The 21,977-nt window shown below is 36.7% G+C and overlaps 2 protein-coding genes across 2 annotated transcripts in view; one reads left to right on the top strand and one right to left on the bottom strand.

Moving 5' to 3' along the window:
- The window catches only part of LOC134848173 (uncharacterized), a 40,117-nt gene extending 34,918 nt beyond the window's left edge, over nt 1-5,199 (top strand). Inside the window, exons 9-13 of the mRNA XM_063865536.1 lie at nt 179-368; nt 1,052-1,151; nt 3,915-4,021; nt 4,443-4,574; nt 4,978-5,199. Of these exons, the coding sequence (XP_063721606.1) occupies nt 179-368; nt 1,052-1,151; nt 3,915-4,021; nt 4,443-4,574; nt 4,978-5,094 (646 nt within the window). The 3' untranslated portion in view covers nt 5,095-5,199. The remainder of the gene's footprint in view (nt 1-178; nt 369-1,051; nt 1,152-3,914; nt 4,022-4,442; nt 4,575-4,977) is intronic.
- A 1,537-nt stretch (nt 5,200-6,736) lies between these two features.
- On the bottom strand, nt 6,737-21,740 carry LOC134847693 (uncharacterized). Its single transcript, XM_063864867.1, has 6 exons — nt 21,192-21,740; nt 20,153-20,363; nt 16,993-17,284; nt 8,581-8,849; nt 7,981-8,241; nt 6,737-7,706 (listed from the first exon to the last, which is right to left on the bottom strand). Exons 1-6 carry the CDS (start codon nt 21,468-21,470, stop codon nt 7,318-7,320), a joined length of 1,701 nt encoding a protein of 566 aa, XP_063720937.1. The 5' UTR covers nt 21,471-21,740; the 3' UTR covers nt 6,737-7,317.
- Between the last annotated feature and the right edge of the window lie 237 nt (nt 21,741-21,977).

Genomic DNA, 21,977 nt, shown 5'->3' with positions numbered 1-21,977 from the left:
AAAAAAATTTAAAAAAAGATGTCAAGAAAAAAAAAGTTTGTGCAGCACTTGTAAGGCCATTTCCACTTTTTAATGGAAAAAATCTCCTGTCACCGATAAGACGCATACTTGCTCTCACAAGTGTTAACAAGTGATAATAAAATGTAATTAAATTACAAATGGATATAACTAATTTCAGAGGCGGCTACCGCATAGCTATGATAGCAGCCCTTGAAGTCTGCATGGTACTTGGATGTCTGCTCTACACTGTGGTGTACTCAGTGTTGGTGTTACACTACTTCTGGTTCTGTACCATCATAGTGTTTGACATCCAGTGTCTCGTCTCCGATATTCTACAGAGAGCAGTTACGCTCACAGACGCCATAAGGGTAAATAACTGCAACGCTTTACCGCGCTTTTTTTTCAACACCACCCCCACCTTTTACACCCCCTCGCGTTTTCTAACACCCCAAACCCCCCTCCCCCACCGACATGATAGATAATGTGTGTGAACCAATAATTTTAAAAGATTATAAATGCAGACAAATTAAATGTGTTTGCAGTTGGGTTTTGCCATACATCCAAAAATGAGAACAATAGGGTGCTGTAAATGCAAAACGTTACAAGAGCCAAATTTTGCTGTCAAAGAAGGTGAATAATGATCATCACTTCGGGTGGTATTTTTCTTCTAGCGAATTTATTTCGGCTTCTTCTTTAGCAATTTCGACGTAGTTTTTCATGAAGTTTGAAAGCTATTGATTTTGATCTCAAAGTTAAAAAACATTTCACCTGCAACAATTTTTTGTGAAATTATATGCGTGAAAATATAGAACTTGAAAATATGCATTACTTTCCTCATGCCTTAGACAGTACAAAAAATAGCAAAAAAATGGGGGTGGTTTGTCAGATTGGGACTTATTTGCCGTGTATACTCATTTTACTCTAAATTTGTTTCTTAAAAATCAAAATTTTAATTCAAAAACACTCGTTTGAAACGACATGGGGTTATAATCTTGGGAGCCTACCAAATTCAAGACTAAGTGGAATGACTTAGTTTGTGTGGCTTGTTTAGGACGTGCAGTTCATGCAAGCGACGGTGAGCAGTCTGAATGGCTTCCCCTCCAAGGTCACAGCCATGGCTCTCCTCTCCGGAGTGGCAAACTTCACTTTCGGTAATCAACTTCACAAAGGGAAGAATCAATGTTGGCCCGAATTTGGTGTTTTTTCTAACAAATTTGGCCCGAATTTGGTGTTTTTTTTCCCTAAAATTTCGGAACACATTTTGTGTTTTTTTTTGTAAGGGCTCGAATTTAGTGTTTTTATACTAGAAATTTGACCGCAATTCGGTATTTTCTGGTGTAATGGTAAATTAAGTGTTTTTTGGTGTTTTTGGTGTGATGTTACAAATTCGGTCCGCTCTTCATTTCTTTCTACACTGGGGGTGCTATAATGGGAAAAGCATATTCATTTTTTGAATATGAATTTTGAGGTTTTTCTAACCAAAAAGGTTTTTGAGAAAAACGAATCTTTTTGGCTCTTTTTCCTTCACCTGAAAATTTCGTTTACATTGTTCAATTGTTATTAAAAAAATGACATGCGGACTAATTAGGCTATGGCAAACATATTTGGTCCTGATAATGAACCTTCTAAAATCACTCGTTAATCGTTCATGTTGTTTGAGGTGGGGGGAAAAGGAAAAAGAGTCATCTTTTTTTCGAGATGTATACCAGAAAAAAAAACCTCAGCTCTGAATAAGCATCAAAAAATCGAGTCGTCGCACGTGAGAACTGATCGCGGGTGACGATTTGAAGATTTTAAAAGGAGACAATTCACACCAGGCGTCAATTCGTAGCAAGCAACAATTAACAGCACAAAAAATTGCTATTTAGTGGGATTAAAAACAATGCAGAATGAGCAAAAATTTTTGCGGTGGTTGTGGGGGGATAAAATTCCAGCGAGCGATCAAAATTTTGAAATAGCACCAATCTTGAGTTAAAAACCAAAAAGAGACCGTGTAAAGCTTCTGTTGCCAGCATCGCAGATGAAATAGTCAGCATAGCCGTCAGCACATCCGGCCACGAAAATATTCCATGCGAGAAGAAGTTGAAAAGAGAGTGATATAGTCACAAACTTTGACATGTGCGCAAAATTATATTTTCAAAATTGAAAAATTTCTAGTTTTTAATTGTTTTGCAACATTAAATTGATGTGACTACAAAGCATGCGTTTCTGTGGAGGGAAAATTGACCGAGACCAGTAAGAAAAAAATAAAACCACTCGAACAAGATATTTTTCTTTAAAGATTGGGTTATTTTTTGGGGGATCAAAAATATTTTCTTGGCCTGTTTGAAAAAAAAAAGATCTCAGGATCAAACTTGTTATCAAAGAGAAAGGAAAAACAACAGTAGAGCCTCTCAGGATGAATTACGTGAAAAACGAGGGAATTTTAGCCTCGAAACAGTTGTTAACTTGCCTAAGAACAATTAACTCGCCAGATCTGTTCAGCAAACACGACCAACTGATTCTGCTCCCAATCAAATGAAGACCTTGTCGTACCTTTGAAGTTAAGTGAGACCCTGAGGGAGTAACTTACTTTCTTTCCGATACGGAACAAGTTTTTTTACTCGATAACGTCGATTATTTTGAATCATGGTGGATTGCAACTATCCTCTGAGGACGCTGAGGTGTTGGGCAATTCCCTATTTCACTCTGGAATCAGTTCAAAAACGCCAAGAATGGCACACAGAAAACAAACGAATTGGTCAAAAATTGGCAAAAGATAGGGCCTTCAAGACGTGGATGGGATATGCTCAACCAACCATTCGCAAAATGATCAATTTCCTGAGAAAAGAAAAGAGTCTGTCGGAGAAGAAAATGATGAGAATAACTGCCGGAAAAAAGCAGCTAAGTTCCTAAAATACAAAAAAAGCCAAGCCTGATTAGTTGAATTGCTTAAAAAATATAGCAAAATTAATTTTCTCAAGCAACTTGAGGGTCTCTTGTTCATTTTTGTGTTTAATTTTTTTGTTCTTGAATGTAATCTTTTCATCCAATTTCTTTTGATCTGATCAAGGTTTTTATTGTCGCTTGCTACAAGTAGACGCGTGCTGCGAATAAAAATTTTTTATGAATGCAACGAATGGTTGCTTGCGATGAATTGTTGCCTTGTCTCAACCCTTGATCTTTCTTCGTGAAACATGATCAAGATCAGAAGCACATTTTGCCCTTACATATTTATTTTGAAGAGACGCGCCAATATGCTCTAAAATTCAACGAAAACGCGCGCCAAAAAACGCAATTTTTTGGTTAGTTCTCAAAATTTCCAAAACGGCATTTTTGGCCTTTTTTCCAAAAATAGTGTTTTGATTTTGCTCTGGGAGCGCTCGGATTTGATTGGGGACGCTTCTTTCGTCAGTCATTCAACTTCTTGACTAATCAAAGGGTTTCCTCTTTGGGAATTATTTTACGACATTAGTTTATGATCAATTTACGATAATATTTTTGTGACCAACAGTAAATTTACTTTGAGGGTGGAGTGATCACCGAAAAATAAACAAACTTTTGAGGACAAAACTCTCAAAAAAAAAGAGGGCGTTTTGGCCCTTTTTGGAACATTCGCCGAGGCCGTAGAAAACTTTGGCAAAATATGGTCCCTATAGTCTTTGAGAAAGCTTGCAAAAATTAGCTAGATCAATCTAACAAAACAGAAAAAAGCTCGACATAAAATAATTAAAATTTCTCACACCCCCATCCCTCAAAAAACCTAGGTGCGAACCTGATTGAGATATCTAGAAAATATGTAAAATATACAAATCAGAAAACAGTGGACACTCATCGTGAATGACTTCAGCCTTTAAATCCAGAGGTTTGAGGTTCGAGACCCACCGTGAATGAAAAACAGCCTGTACGGTTTCCTAATTTCACAGCTATTTCAGAGATGTACGAGTTGTCTGTTCTGGAGCTGGAATGGTACGATAGCCTACTCTATCGACTGGCAATGTCCATCTACTGGCTATTCATTTTCTCAAGCATACTCTTGCCTGTAAGTCTGCTAATTTACCAGATTCGGAATTTTTTCCAAATCAGATCTTGTTGGCAATTACGCTTCCAGCCCATCACTCAATACGAGAGGCTATTATGCTGATATGGTGAGAATTTTAACGGTAGGGAGAATTTCAGGGTAGTGAATCCCCGTGGACCTGATTGTTTAATCTTATATGGACCTGATTGTTTAATCTAAGCAACATTTATACAGAAAAATATATAATAGATTTAAAGAAAAAAAATCAAAATCTTACAGTTCCTTTATCTTGCATGTAATTGATATAATTTTACAGTAATATTTACAAGCAAAGAAAAGTAGCAAAAAACAATTTTCAGACTTGAAAATTATATTTTATATGATTTACTTTATTTCAATTAATACGATTTTTCCTGGTCATCCACTTAACTTTAAATTTCAGGCATGTATAATAACTGAACACGAGCGGAGACTGCGGAAGGCGGCGGCGGAGATGCGTGCATTCGGGTATCCCTCCGCCGCCACAAGTGATGTCGACTCATTCATCACATATCTCAACATCATACGAATACAGGTTCACGTTTTAGATAAATATATACGCAAGGGCTGATCTAAAAGTTTTAGATATTTTTTTAGATAATTTTTTTCACTTTTAAGATTATTTTCTGCAAGGCAAATCTAATGAAGAGAGGAGTGGCGAAAACCTCCCCTCGCCGCACAAAAAAGCCAATTTACTGCCGACCGACGCTGAAAGTTTTCTAAAGTCGCTTGTGACTCTTTTGATTAGTTGTAGTCTTAAATACTTCAATAGACCCAATTTATGCATTGTAGTTTTAAACACTGAAGGCATTGAAAAAATTGTAAGCAAAGATAGATTTACATCTTTATTGTACGAATGGCTAAATAAAATAGATAACCCCTTGCAGACAGGCACCTTTCGATTAAAAAAATGAACTTAATTATCTTTTTTTTTTCAGCCCAAGCTGCTTTACATCAACGTGCACACTTCATGGGTGGCTGGAACATACGTCGTCTCTTTTCTGGTGATAGTTCTGCTCACCAAAACAGACGTCTTGTTCGAATACTTGAATTAGATATAGAACCAATTCCGCTTCTATCCCAAAAATGAAAAACTGTAGAAATAATTATTCTTTTTGAATTAAATTCACACGAAGAAATTAACAAATGTTCGAATATCATGTTCTCTACAGGCTCTACCAGGGTTTTCTGAATTATATTTGTTTAGGGTTTCAAGGTCTTAAGCATATGCGCAGATTTGCGTTCTAAATTGGTACCATAAAAAAAATTGCATCATTTGAAGCAATGGAACAAAAATGTCCCAGGTTTGTTTGTTTTGACCTTTTTTTGAGGTCGACCAATTTGATTTTCCGAGCTCTCCCATAGAACTAAAAAGACCCTGTTTTGGCAAAACTTTCTGCGCCGCAGGCAAAATTTCGAAAAAAGGCCAAAAAGGCGTTTTGAAGCTTTTTTTGGAAAATTTCGACCAAAAAATCGCCGCGTTTTTCGGCGCGCGCTCCCCCCTCAAAATTAGTATAGATTGGCACCGAATAAGACTCCGAATAAGTTTTGTCTTAAATTAGCGCAAATTATGTCAACCTGAACTTTCTCCTTTTTTGCAGATTTTGTCACTTATCGTTTTTTTTATAATAAAGCCTGGCAGATCTTTCTGTAATGGTACAACATAGAACACGCAGAAAGTTTTTACATTTTTCAAAACCGGAGAAGACGATTTTGCCAGTATAAAAAAAGTAAAAAAAAAAATCCCCACGACCTTATCCATGAATTTTAATTTTCATCAAAAAAATTCTAGTAAGGGCAGCAAAACAACTAATTTTGGGTTCAAACTTAAATCAAAAATTCGTTTTTGACTTACTGAGTTCACTTCCATTAGCGAGAAAATCGATTGAAACAAATCACTGGAGCAATTTACAGCGTAATGCATGAAATTACTTAGTAAAATTCGCAAAAATTTGACGAAAACTGCACTTTTATTAATTCGTATTTTGAAACCTTACGTAATAAATTGGATGTAAAACAGCAGTAAAACAAATATCAAAATCATTCCAACTCAAAATACTAACAAATAAACTAAATTAATTTCTGTTACTTTCGGATGATCGGAATTGTATCCTGCAAAAATTTAAATCGATATGGTTGCAAAAAAATTTGGGCAGATCTTATTTGTCACCAATTCTATCGAAAAAAAACTTTTCTATCCTGAAAAGGATGCCAAAATTAGTAAGTAGTCTTAAAGAGTTTCAGTAGAGCTATCAAGTATAATATGAGTTAAAATGCGTTTTCTGTGGCTTAATGAGGTTTGAGCGTTTCAACCCTATCCCTATTTTTTTCAAGCAAAACTCAATACAAAAAGTGTTTGCTTATTCTCAAAACGTCGGCTGCGTCTCGGGTTCGATCTGCGACCTAGAGATTATGAGCCTCACACACTAAACCACGTACACTTAATATATCACAAACACTAGCCACAAATAAAGCACAAAACAGATCCTGTGAATATTCAATGCTGCATACCGTGATCATAGCAGAAGTCACACCATTATGAGTGAACTTTTAACTAACACTTTTATTTGCGAGTTTGCTTGGAAAAAAGAAGGTTCGTACTAATACACTAACACTCGCAAGTGTTAAAATCAAACTCAAGAGAAAAAGTTCTTCTGTTGTTACTATGAAAAGCAATCTCGAAAACTTTATTCAGTTAGTTAAATTCATCAAAAACTCACAACGATCCATTAGAACATTTTCATTAGGCTGTTGACTTATTTGTAAAACAGAAACAGACGTTTTGGTCAGTATTGATAGAAGTCTCAAAACATAGCTAACTTGTGACATTATTCTACGTATTCTATTTTCAGCTTTAGCTTTAGTAAGGCAGTGACAAAATGGTTTCAGTCATATGTTAAAACTACGTTTTTGACTCACTTTTTCCCCTGACGATATCGAGTAAATTGGCGCAACAAAAAATAATTGGAGCGAGTTAGAACGTGGCACATCATATTACCTAGCTTGTTCGGCAAAACATCATCTTTCAACAATTCGCATTTTGAACATTGAAATACTATATTGTTAGTACAAATTCCACTCAAAATTATGCAAAAACCAAATAACAAAATCAATCTAAAATAAACGCAAGAATTTGCAATTTTTGATTGAAGCAATAATTAGGCATCAAATAATGAAAACTGCACCGTTGAATGCGTTTTAGGTACGAAGTTCAAAAACAAGTTTCAAAATGGAGTACTCAGTTATATTTCAATTGATTCATTTTGTCAGAGGACTTCTCATGACGGCGAATCTCCGAGTTTGAAGCTTTTTGCAGGTGGGTTGCACTCCTTGCATTTCTGTGGCTTCAAATAGTTAATTCCGAAATGATCCAATCCTTTATCTTTCTGTTTAAACGCTATTTCACATGGTTTGATCAACTTTCCAATATTACAGTCAGGAACGTCAAAATCATCAAAAATGCCCGAGCTAGGCGTCTCTTGTTTCTTTGCAGCTTCTAAGTCCGTCTTCTTTTTCTTAGGGGGACCTCTCTTTTTCTTTTCTTTAACTGGTGCTATTTCCGCTGGTGGTTGATCGCTTTTGTTGGTTGCATCAGTCAAAACTGTCGATACGTCAGAATTGATAGCTGACACGGTATCAGCTGATGATATTACACTCGAAGATTTTCCTGAAACATCCAACTTGCTTTGCAATTGAAATAGGACTACCTGTTAACATCTTACGCTGCTATTCAATTTCTATTATAAACAGCTATTATGACGAGTTAAAAAGATTTGAGTAATTAGATAAACGCCTCCAGTCGCAATGAGCTGAAAAAAATTAATTTATTAAAGCATAGATATGACCTTTCAAAGAAAAGCTTCCTGTTGACAATGCATTATGTGAAATGGGAAGCACCATAAGTAGACCAAATGGAAAAAAATGTTAAAAATATCTCAAACCTTTCTTTGAAGTTCTTGCCCTCTTCGGCTTATTTGTCTGTTCGGTCAAATTTTCAGTCGCAGTTCGCCTCCGTTTTCCTCCCTTCGAGCCTGATCCAGTTATTCTTGAGTCTTTATTCTCCTTCAGTTCTCTCTCCTCGTCATCTTCATCTTCATCTTCACTTTCGCTCCATGCTTTTTCTTTCTTGGAAGATTCCAGCTTCACAGCCGCTGTTCTTATTTGCATATCACATTTTTCTTGGTAGCGTCGGGAACAGCGCCCTAAACATAAAAGTCATGCAATGAACTTACAAATATAAGCTCGTATTACAGATTTGTTGACCATGTATGTGATCAAGGCTATTTTCGTTTCTCAAAATCGTTTTCAAAACCTGCGACTTGTCCAGAATTCAATAATTTTCAAATAAGTTGTGTAACATCTGAAAATTGTAACACATTGTAATGTATGAACAAGTTAGAGAATACCGAGATTCCACACAGCTGATTCCTTTGTCAGAAAATACATCATCGTTTTGTTAACAAACCAATAGATGATCCTTTAAATTTCACGTTCGAATGGCAACTTTTAAGGGTGCATAAGTACAAGACAGTAGGACCAACCTGACTTGGTGATCTTTTCGTTCGTCGGATCCTTCAGAGCAATTCCTAGGAACTTGGTGGTCAAGTAACTCAACTGAAACTTGTACGCTCTTCCAGATGTCTGGCCCACTCTCAGCCTCACTCGCATCTCTTCATGCCATGACTCATCGTAGCCACAGTCTGGACAAATGAACATCTGGTCTGGCTGTTTCTTCACACAGCACACATGCATTGCTCTGCTGCCACATAACGTGCACTTGATCAGGGACCAGATATCGTTGTTCTCACACCTGAAATTTGAGAAACACCTTGTTAACTGTCCCCCTCCCAAGACATTCTTATTGCAAAAAGGGGGATATTCTTCACATGGCACAGCATTAACGTATACGTGAACCGTTGAATTAACTAATATTTAATATAGGCCCAAAAACCAACAAAAAACAAGGCGATTTTTTTGTTTCTATTTTCTTTTGATTTCTTAAAACACGCGGTTTTATAAAACGTGGCTTCAAAACCTACTCTTATAAATTGATTTCTTTTTTTAATATATGAATTTCTCTTATAAAAGGATTTCTCTTTCACAACAATCATCGACTCTTAATAACTAATAATAAGCAAAACTTAATTGGTAGAGATTCGAATTTCAGTATTTTTTTTTCGCAAAAAAATTACTTGATCACACATGCTCAAAACCAGCATGGTCGCGGTGAACTTGACCAGTAACAATTTTTCGCTCAACAGCTAGAGGATGAAATTTATTGATTAGCTAGCAGATGTTCGGCGCAAGGAGCTATCAAAAACTGATGACATCTTAAGCTCTGCGAACGACACTACATGAAACATGGCCATAAAGGAAAGCAAGAAATCAAGTTGAAATTAATCGTCAATGTTTCATTATCGATTGAAAAGATTTATAATTTCTACCTATTTACACCACAAACCTAGTTTTAAGTTAGTTTCGTCCTGATGATTTATATCACCGCTGTATGTGAAAAATTAACTGATTGAAAATTAACTGCATTGTAAGCAGCAGAACTTCATTAAATTTCCCTCTTCAAAGCCCCAATTTATAATCCTAGATTTCGAGTTCTAGGGTTAGGCTCCGTCCTAAGTGCACAGAGTCAACTCCAAAACTCTAGAACTTATGGGTCGCGTACAATCTGTCACACTAACTCTTTAAACCAGCGATGTTAGAATAGCGATTGATCACTTCTGGTCTGGGCAACGGAGTGTTTACAGGCGAAAAGCTGCCACTTTATTTGTCTCAATCAGCCTCTAGAAGTCATGAACTTTTATGATCTTCCAAATTGACATAACAAATGATGGGAACCAATCTAACTGACTCTTTGTCGCTAGACACTGTCATCTCTTGGGGATTTTTCGAACCAGGTGAAATGATATAACCAATAGAAACACAACCACGTTCAGAAAATATTTGGACAGCTTGCTTTTGATACTTGGTTTGAACATACGCGATTGGGCTGAAAGAAAAACTTACAAAAATTGGTAGAAAAAAATAACACTATAAAAATCAATCAGAATGAAAATAAATTCATTGATTATGAAAAAAAAAATAAAGAAAAAAGGAAAAACAACTTAAAAATATAGCCATAAAACAAATACCGAACTATCATCAACATTCGAACTATCAAACAAGCAAAACTTAATGTAATTGTAACCAGTTAGAGTTTTAATCGATAAGGTTGCAATGAAACTGTGGGAGAACTTAATTGTCACCCATTCTATAGAAAAATCAATTTCCCTATCCTGAACAGGATGTTAAAATTGATCAGTACTCTTAATGGACGTCAGTAGAACTTCCACGGATTATATGATTTTTTAATCTAAGGTTTCGGTTTCCTAATGCGGATGTTTGAGAACTTCAAGCCTAACCCCTGGTCAGAGAAGCCTACCTTGACTTTGCATTCAGAGGATATGCTTGCAACCAAAACTCCATAAAAAAGTTTGCCTTAGTGAACAAATCCACTTTTCGGCGATCTCATGGGGGCGTTTGAGCGTTTCAAGGCTTACTTTTGTTACAAAGTACTGTTTGATTTCGCATGTAGAGGAAATCACTTCACCAAAATTCATTAGATGACGTTTTTGTGTATTGTAGCACGCCAAACATAAAGTAACATAGCAGTTATCCAGAATATAACGTTTTTATTACTCTGTTGACATAACGAAGAACAAAAAGTTTGGCCAGTATCAAAAACAGTAAAAAAAACAGACCACTAAAAACCAGAATCTCTGAATTCTTTTTATTGCATGAAATTTTATCAAAAAAAAACTGCGACACAAAATTTTACAAAAAAAAAGCCTTTTCATGATGGTTTAAAAGATCAAATATTTCTTTTTTATTGAACAATTTCCTCTTACAATAGCGAGGAAAAAAGGATGCAACAAAAAAGAATTAGGTCAATTAGACTCAGTCACTTACAATAATCAGCGGTGATTCGAAGTATGATATCAGAAAACTGAATCGTTACGCTAGGGATATATTTCAGCTTGGTTTGTCCAAACTTCAATCTTCGGCTAAATTGCAATTTGATCATAAAATTCTACTTGATCAATTTCGCTTGATTACAAATCATCACTTTATCACTTATATTCGCCATTTCTAAAAGCTCAAAAACCTGCATTTCCGGATTGTAAAGGAAGGCTCGATTTACCAACAGCAAAATACTTATGCATGGGACAACGAAGAAATTTCCATCGATAACTGCAATAGCCAATATCCAAAACTACTTTTCGAAGTATTTTTCGGAAAGGTATTTCATTACACAAGGACCGCAAACAATTGGAGCAAATTTTCACCAATGAATTTTTTTCTACATCAAAAACAAGTATCGGTTGTTTTTTTTTCTCTGAACCAATTTGAGAAAGAGCTTAGCCAAGTTTAGCCCGTAAAATTTAATCGAAACACCTAAATTCTCATAGAAGTATTGTCCTTGCTAAAATTTGTGTTTGTTTAAACTTTTACACAGTAAACTTTGAATAAAAATTGTTACACAGAATAAAAATTGTCACACACTTGGCAAACACTAGCGAGAAAACGACAAAAAAGCAGCTCTATAAAATGAAACAAAAGGGTAAAAATAAGACTTGAAAATTGATTAATCTGCTGTGAGGGATTCTACCCTACGACCAGCAGATTTTAAGTCCTGTCCTCACATCTGTGATTGAGTCGTTCTGTGGCCCTTGACAACTTACTAATACTAACCTCAAATAAAGCAGCTATATATGCTAAGAAATTGCCAATGCTATGCAGCAAATTAGCTCCAGATATAAAGAGACACGAAGTTTGCATGTAATAAGTTGGAAAACACTTAACTAAAGGCGTCCACACTAATTTACATGTAATAATTTGGAAAGCATGAAGCCAAATTTTGAATAAATTGTACATAACAAAAATGCCAGATATATTGAGTAGGAAAATTTCTGAAATGGAATTTTTTTATTGCACTGTTGTTTGTAACAAAAAAAAATTCGGTTTATTTGATGAATCAAAATTAACTCAACTGTGTTAACTCAAATGTTTTAAAACTGCCAAAAACTAAAACATTTTTCCTTTAATTTTTGAAAACTGCAAATAAAAACTCTTCTCCACAAAAACCTCACAACTTGGAATAATTTGAAGGTTATAGGAGGTTATCAACATGTTTCTGTGAATTTCATAGAAAATATTTTTCGCTGAAAATGTAGGAAAGATTCAGATTCCAAAAGTAACAATGACAATTGACAAATAGCCCTAAAAATTACAAAGAGGTGAAGCAACGCTTCCCCAACACTAGCGAAAATACGAAAAAAGCAGCTGTATAAAGTGCAGAAGAAAAAAGTAGAAACAATGCTTGAATTAGTACAAAAAAATTCGGCTATGTCTCGTATTCGATCTGCGACATAGAGATTATGAGTCCCGCAAACTAACCACTCAGCCACCAAGGCTAAATCAATAAAAAACACTAGCCACAAATAAAGCAAAGAACAGATGCTATGAAATTTCCAATGCTACAGATCGTAATTATAACAAAAATGCCACCAATTAAGCGAACACTTTTAATGAAAAATTTTATTTGCAAGTTATTTGGTTGGAAAAAAGATACGATTTCATACACCACGCTTGCAAGCTGGCTAAAAAGTTTTATAATATGATGTTGGAAAAATTACAAAATCTGGCAGGACCCTGCATTTAAATCTGCATGAAAAAATCAACGTATATCTTTAGCAGAAAAATAGGCTGGATGGATGTTTAGCTGATTGTAAGGATGGCTGGATGGATCAATGGATGTTTGAATGATTGGCTGGATGGATGAACTGAAGGCACGGTGGATAACTGGATGGACGCATGGATGGCTAGATGGTCGGAAGGATGGACGGCTTGAAAGGGGGCTGCATCGAAGAGTGACTGGTTGCATATACGGATGGCTGAATTGATGAGAGGACGGATCAGGATGGATGGATGATGAATGGCTGGTTGAAAGGCTATATGAATTGATGGCTGACTATATGACTGTCTGGATGGCAAAATGGATTGATGGCTAGATAGATTGATGGCTGGGATGATAGTTAGTTGAAAAGAGACTGGCTGAATGGATGGCAGTATCGATGGATGGCGGTTTTCATAGATGGCTGACTGGATGGATAGCCAGGCCCATAAATGGCTTGTTGAACGGATGGATGATTGGATGGATTTATGATTTGATGGATTCATAGCTAGATAAATGGATCGCTTGAAGAATGACTGGTTTGATGGATGGACGGCTTGTTGGATGGATGGAGAGATGGCTAGTTGGAATGATGGCTAGATCGGCGATGGACGGCTGCATGCATGGACGACTGATGATATACATGGATGCATGGATATTTATATGGATGCAAAGCTAGATCGATGATAAACGGCTTGATGGAGGACTGGTTGGATGTGTGGATTGACGAATGGATGATTGATGGATGGCTGAGATGGTGGATCGTTGATGGATGAATAAATGGCAGGAGTGATGGAGGGATATAGTGATAGATAGAAGCTGGTTGAATGCAGGGATGAATGAATTGCTGGTTTGGACGAATGGCAAAATGAATGGATGGCTGGATCAATTGATGGGTAGATGTATGGTGACTCGATAGACGGATGGCGTGATGAGAGACGGCTGAATGGATGGAGGGCCAGGTGCATGCCTGGCTCGTTCGATGGATCGATGTCTGAATAGATGGATTAAATGGCTAGATGGATGTATAGCTAGAAGGGTGGCTCGCTTGAAGAATGAATGACTTTATGGGTGGATGGCTGATTGGATGAAACGCTTATTGGATGGATGGAGGGATGGCTACTTAGAATGACGGTAAGATCGACGATGGACAGCTGCATGGATAGCTGATGGGTCTAGTATGAATAGCTAGACGGATGGATGTGGGACGGATGGAAATCTAGACGCATAGACGGCTAGATCAATGATGAATGGAGGACTGGCGAATGTGTGGATGGACTGCAAGATGATTAATGGCTGGCTTAGATAGTTGGATCTTTGGATGGATGAACAGATGGCAGGGTTGTTGGAGCGCTAAATTGGTAGATGAAATGCTGATTGACTAGATAGATGGATGCGTGGCCAGATCGAGGCATAGCGAGATGGAGGGATTGCTGGTTGGCTTGACGGATGGCAAGATGAGTGAATGGCTGGTTTGATTAATGAACCGATGGCTAGATGTATGGTGGCTTGAGGGATGGATGAATGGCTAGTTGGGTGGATGCATACGAGTATTGAGAGGGTTAGATAGATGCATGGGTCGATTGATGCATGGATGGCAGGATAAAAGAACGAATGAATGGCTAGAAGGCAGGTTGAATTGATGATTGGTTGAAGCATTAGATTGCTTTAATGACGTCTGAATTGATGAATGGCTGCTTTGCTGGATGGATGGATGGGTGGTTGAATCGAATGATCGCTAGATAGATGGCTTGAAGAATGAATGGCTTGACGAATAAGAAGCTTGATGGATAGGTTTATGATTTGATGGATGGATAGCTAGATGTGAGGATAGCTGAGATGGATGACTTGTTGGATGGATGGTTGAACGTATGGATTCATGGCTGATTGCATCTGAGAACACTGAAACAATCTGAGCGGTCAAAATCGGAGGCCACATCTGCAATCCCTGGGAGTTACTTTTACATAACACCAAAATGGTGTCCGAACACTTCAAAATTTAAAACAAAATATTTAAATTAAACTATTCAAAATTTTTTTTAAAAATTTAAAAAACGTCGAATTAGGGAAAGTTAAAAGACTTGCTCCATCATACAAATGTACACCACATCTGCCATTGCTGAGAGTACCATCATCATACCGCGAAAAGGTCGACAATTTCAATTTTAGAGAATTTATTTTTGATATTTAAAAAAATCAAGTTATTTGAAAGTTTTGTTATTTGAAAGTTTTGACAACTCATAAAAACGCGATTCCTTGGAAAATAAAAGACGTTGAGCAGTCACATTTGGAGATAAGACCTGCAAACCCTGGGAGGACTCTGACATGACTTGACTCAACTAAAGGGTTTTGGATTTCAAATTTTTTCGAGTGTTCTTAAATCTAAGTTTTTTTTTTAAAAAATTCAAAAAACATCTAAAAAAGTAGGAACTCGGAAACTTAAAAGCTTTGAGCATACATGAGAGAGTAACCAAAACTAAGGGTTGCGATTTTGAATTTTTTTAAAATCGTAACTTTCTGAAAACTTTCCAACAAAGCCAACTGACAGTTGGAAAAAAGTAATGAACGCAAGGAAACTGAAAAAAAACCGACTTGTTTTTTCAAAAATCTTGAACTTTTCAATTTCCAAAGCTATTAAATGACCTTAAAACTCTTTGAATTTATGGAACAGTTTATGATAGACACCTTTTTGTTAAAATTAACCCAATTCGGGAAAACTGGATCAATAGATAAAACTTTAATTTCGCTGGGAAATCTGATAATTTTCGAAATTAGAAGTCGATCACGTTTTTCGTGACCTTTACAGTTTTTGCTGTTCGATAGTGGAGTTTGCCTTCCTTCTAACAATGGAACAGCACTGAACTTAAAATTAAATCACAAGTCAAAACGCGAAAACTTAAAATTGAGCGTCAACAAACTTTAAGACTGTTTCCTGAACAAAAAATCAGCAAGACCTATATAAGAGTACTCACTACGTTGATAACTCTTAAAAAAATCAAAAAATGTTCATATCGCAACAACTTCAAAAAAATAATTGGGCATTCAGATTTGGAGGCCAACTTCGCAACACCAGGGAGAACCATGACAGCACCCTATCACAGGGTTGCTCCCAAAGGTTCTACTATGCCCAATTTACTAGCGAATTTTAAGGAGGAAAAAAAATTGCCTGGTATAAGTTTTCGGTGAAAAACTTTGAAATTTGTAAACAAATCAGTTATATATTTTTTCATCCCTTATCTTCTGAATAATACCTGTACCATCCTTGCTGTTAAATTTAAATTATTTGTGCAATGCGGTTGTTCTATGTCCATTCAAGAGACTATGTTTCTGATTTTGATAAAGTTTATAATGATTATTTTAATTTTCAATGTTGTTTTCTCTGCTGGAAAAAAAATTTCTCTAACATATGGTTTGAAAATATATATATATACTCGTTTGAATGGTTTAGAGTTCTGGCGACCTCGGGTTCACTCTCAGTGGGTAAAGGAACTTTGAACCAGCTTATACGACTTCTATCAGATTAATGCAATAATTGTTCTATTTTTCTTGCAGACAATTAGATATATAAAAATATTTGTACTATTTGCAGTTTGAAATGATGCTTGAATAGGGTAGGCGCTCAGTGGGAATTTATTATTCCCTTTGCCTGTCCTCTCCTTATAATGTGAAAGCCATTGTTTATTTATTTGTTTAAATTATTTATTTGTTTAAATTGTAAAAGAAATAGCTATTAAACGGTGGTCTGCTATATTATTATTTGGAGAAATAAATTCTTCTTCTTCTTCAAATTTAGTGAAAACAACCCTGGAACCAAAAACGCTCATTACATTATGTATTGATGGATCAAACCCACCCTTACACAACCCATCACTGTGCACCCACACCCTCCTCCCCTCTTAGGGTGACATCATAGCTATGGCCTTCTATTCTGGCCTTTCAATAGGCCGAGCATTCATAAACTGGAAAATCGAAAAAAAATTAAGCATTGCAATATACAATAGAGGTCAACCACACATAGATGCGTTGTGTCCCTTACTGTTGCAAAAAAACACTTAAGCATGGCAATATACGTGTCACACGCAATTAAATGTAGAAAAGATAAATTTTGAGGGATTTTCATTTTGATCGCTCTATGAAAACCCGATATATAAAAACCGCATAGGCGTTTTGGACTGATTTGATTTGACTAAGTTATCGCTACAGCTTGGGCGATTCAAAGAAAACTGACCTTTCTGGTTCTGGACAGTCATCATAACAGCAGTCTAGCTCCATCGTCATACGGTCATGGTCTTCGAAGAGTGGTTCCCTAGTAGGAATGTAGATACACGAGAACTCCAGCATGCACTTTACGAACTTCTTGTCATCTTGGCAGAAGGGGCATTTTAGAACGTAGGTTCCGGCGTTGTAGGAATACTGACGCATACAGTCCATGTGACTGACAGTAGGACAACATTCAGATTGGAACAGAGAGTCTTCAGGAGTATATTCCTCTACACATACAGGGCAGCAGTTGTCGTTCTCTGAAAAGCAGAGCCAGAATAAGAAGAGAACATTCGAGCTGTGCCATCGACTCATTATCATCATCATCGTCGCTGCTAATTATATGCCTTTTGGGATACCGAAGTAGGATTGCCTTTCAGTGGCGGTACCCACGCTAAGTAAGTCGTGTTACATAGCCAAAAATCGTAAAACCTCTACTGCAAATTTCATCAGACGCTGCGTCAACTCGCGTTTATGTACTGGGAACGCAGAAACCAGTCACCTCGTTCCCTCACGACCCAGCTGGCACAATAAATGAGATCCTCCTTATCAGATCTGGCATAGAAAGTAACCCTGGGCCTGCATTCTACATCTGCCCAACCTGTGAATTAAGGACAACGCGAGCACATAGAAGTATTTGGTGCCACCCAGGCAGGTGGATTCATCAATCGTGCACATCGCTTCGTAAACCCTCGGAGCAATCCAGAGCCTTTTACTGCCCAAACTGTTCTTACTGCAAAAACAACCCACCAATATCTCAATCTAAACGAAACACAGAACCAACTTCCCAACCTCAACCACAAGAAATACCATTGAAACACCCCAAAGACGAACAAATAATACTACCCAACCAAGAAACCTCAAAAAACCCTTTCAAGCAACCAATCAGCAACAAGAATCCAACTTCAAAATTTTACAACTAAACAATAATGGCATCCGCTCGAAATTAGATAATACAGTGTACTTCATGGAGGTAAATACTATCTCTGTGGTAGCAATTCAAAAAGCAAACATAAACGACAAGTCAAATTGTAAACCACCCCAGAGTTCTGTTGTTATCTTCTTTAATGTTGTTGACAACTCCTTTTCGATGACGAATCTGAACGAATTTCAATGACTGAAAAATGCTCATTTGAAGTCTAGCCTAATTAGTTACGATTTCAACACGTAAGCAAAGCGTCAAATAACCTATAAAAAAGAAAACAGTTGCAGTGTAAGTAGCATATTTCTTTTCGCTTCCGGGGTTGACTTTTTCGACTGATTTTTTGAAACAATTTTCAAATTTCAAAGAACAAATACAACAAATTAAAGATCGCAGAAAGTCAAGAACCTTTCATAATTGAAAATTATATTCACAAAACTAAATCTTTTCGAACAACCGGGGCCAATGGGTTATTGTATTTATCACGTTGGTAAATCTTAAAATTAAAAACTACTTTTGATACTTTTCAAGAGAAAAAAAATCCACACGACCTAAATAAGTGTTTTAACTTCGGGCATTGAAACGTGATACGTATTCCAATTTCAAAATGAAGTGTGCCCACACCAAGTACATGTTAGATGGTCAAAAAATCGTACAACCTCCGCTGCAAATTTCATCAGACGCTGCGTCAACTCGCGTTTATGTACTGGGAACGGAGAAATCAGTCACCTCGTTCCCTCACGACCCAGCTGGCACAATAAATGAGATCCTCCTTATCAGAGCTGGCATAGAAAGTAACGCTGGGCCTGCAATCTACACCTGTCCAACCTGTGATTTAAGGATAACGCGAGCACATAGAAGTATTTGGTGCCACCTAGGCAGGTGGATTCATCAATCGTGCACAACGCTTCGTAAACCCTCGGAGTAATCCAGAGCCTTTTACTGCCCAAACTGTTCTTACTGCAAAAACAACCCACCAATATCTCAATCTAAACGAAACACAGAATCAACTTCCCAACTTCAACCACAAGAAATACCATTAAAACACCCCAAAGACGAACAACTAATACTACCCAACCAAGAAACCTCAAAAAACCCTTTCAAGCAACCAATCAACAACAACAATCCAACTCCAAAATTTTACAACTAAGCAATAATGGCATCCACTCAAAGTTAGATATTACAGTGTACTTCATGGAGGTAAATACTATCTCTGTGGTAGCAATTCAATAAACACACATAAACGACAATTCAGTCTGTAAGCCATCCCCGAATTGTGTTGTTATCTTCTTTAATGTTGTTGACAAATCCTTTTCGATGACGAAGCTGAACGAATTTCAATGACTCAAAAATGCTCATTTGAAGTCTAGCCTAATTAGTTACGATTTCAACACGCAAGCAGAGCGTCAAATTACCTATAAAAAAGAAAAAAAAGTTGTACATTTCTCTTCGCTTCTATGGTTGACTTTTTCGACTGATTTTAAAAAATAATTTTCAAATAACAAATACATCAAATTAAAGATCGCAGAAAGTCAAGAACCTTTCATAATTGAAAATTATATTCACAAAACTAAATCTTTTCGAACAACCGGGGCCAATGGGTTATTGTATTTATTCCGTTGGTAAATCTAAAAATTAAAAACCACTTTTGATATTTTTTCAAGAGAAAAAAATTTAGACAACCTAAATAAGAGTTTTAACTTCGGGCATTGAAAGTGATAAGTATTCCAACTTTGAAACGAGGTCATTCGCAGTTTTTTGCATTATCGTAATTTTCGTACTTCAATGAAGCAAATGTAATGTAATTAAGAGTGAAACTGCGAAAAATCAAATTCGAGCGTGAACAGTTTCAAGATTTTTTGTGCTCAAACCCACACGACCTTAAAAAGTGTTAAGGCACGTCGTTCATGGGCGGTTAATAAAACTGCAGCAGAATTGAAAACGGAGGTTAGCCATTCATCCATTCCTTCGTTTAGATTAGACTGAAAAACGGAAAAACTAAGAGAACTATTTTCTCGACATCGGCCTAATAAGATACTGAACTACGTTCTTCGACTCAAGAACACACAGAGCAAGGGCAAGTTCCTTTCAGTCCCAGGGGTGATCGAAACAAAAATCACTATTTTCGGACCAACATGAACCCAAGATCATCTATTTTTTTCCAATTGTATCCATAAAAAATGAATAACCAGATTGTTCAACTGACCCGGTGGCTTGACATGTCGCATGGTGTTTGCGTGTTCGTGGCAGTAGGAGTTGAATGTGCCGTAGAAGAGAGAGATGCAGTTGTTATTCTGTCCACAGGGAAAGTGGAAGAAGCGGTTGCACTTCCTCTGACAACACCCAATCACTGCCCCCGTCTTCTCACAGTACACACATGTCTCTTTACGCGCATTGCGGGCAGCATGTCGTATACTCTACATCAATTAGCGGTAGTCTCAAAAATATATCAAGTGAACTATCCCCCCCCCCTATGTTTCTTAAAATAGAATGGCCACTCTTTTATAAAATTAAACCAACAATTCAGGATAAACAAAAACATTTAATTGTAACGAATCCCTTTAAGCTAACGAGGAGGGGGGGGGGGGGGGTAGTTTATAAGATTCTCAAAAACAATAATTAAAAATGTACCTTGTTGATGACTTAAAAGCATTAACTACAACGACAACGAACTTTATTAACCCTTAACTTCTAACCAGTAAACAAGCAATATAAAACCAAAAATAACCAGGAGACATGGTTTTATAGACCTGAAAATTGTACAAAAATAAACTAATACCATGACACAGTCGCGTGAACAGAAATTTCTTGGGGAGCGCGGTTTTTGAAAGTTTTCTCGGTTTGCATATTTTTAGGTTGTCGACCAATTTGATTTTCCGATCTCCACTTAAACACCAATTAAGTCCCAATTTTGCTTTAAAAATATTTTCGTCGACAAAAATTATTGAAAACGGTCAAAAATGACGTTTTGAGCACTTTTTGCAAGGTTTTGACCTACAAATTATATTTTTCGGTGCGCGCTCGCCCCTTAAATTTAAGTATATTGGCGCTAAGGGCACTTTTTAAAAAATTGGAGTTGATTAACCTAAAATGGAGATCGTAAAATAGTACCAAAGGGAGGGACAACCCCGCGGCACTCAACGGCCGTGATCAGATACAGCCAATATCTATTTTGTCAATATTTGGGTTTTCAAAAATTGTTGAAGTTGACCCAAATGAAGCTATTTGTCTAATTTTGAGCTTACCCCAACAGTGAAGCCTCTCACGCCCTCATCCTCTTCCAGCTTCTGAGCCAAAATACTCGCTGTGAGAAGACAATTATAGTGAACTCTTATGCCCTCTGAGCTCAACAACTCTCCATATTTCACTTCATCGTCTCTTTCCGAACGACAAAACACGCAACGTGGGTCTACACTTTGACTATAATCAGCAGTATTCCCGTTAAGCATAATTGGCGATCCTCCGGGCGAAGTTAAATCGAAATTTTTCTTCGAGCTTTTGCTAGTAGACGGTGATTTATCCATAACGTAGATGAGGAATTCAAAACTAGCAAAATTTTCCCAAATTTATTTTAGACGTAATAACTGTTGAAAGCACAGATCAAAACAAACAACGCAGTAGCAATCCAATACAAAAAGTAACCACAGTCGTACGAAAAAGAAATGAATTAAAGAACAATCAAAAAATATGTATTCAATTCTAGCGCAATATTTGGAAAATCAAAATGATTTTAAATTTAATTGCAAGTCGAAACACAACACAGTTCTCATTCTGTTTCAAATATACTCATCTCAAGATCTGAAAAAATATCACACCTTTTAGGTTTAAAAATCTAGTGTCCTAACTTTTAACCCCTTAACATTTTAACCGTCATAATTTTAACCCTTTTAATCATTTCACCAACATGAACAAATTTACCGGTGCATAGATACTTGTATCCCAGACAAAACTGACGGCGATTATTTTCTTTGATTTCACCTAGTGATCTTTAATGTTTATATGATTGCCAAATAACCATAGATCAGTCAAAG

Source organism: Symsagittifera roscoffensis, chromosome 6, assembly GCF_963678635.1.
Source record: "Symsagittifera roscoffensis chromosome 6, txSymRosc1.1, whole genome shotgun sequence".
Taxonomy (NCBI): Eukaryota; Metazoa; Xenacoelomorpha; order Acoela; family Convolutidae; genus Symsagittifera; species Symsagittifera roscoffensis.
This window is presented reverse-complemented; position numbering and strand designations above follow the sequence as displayed.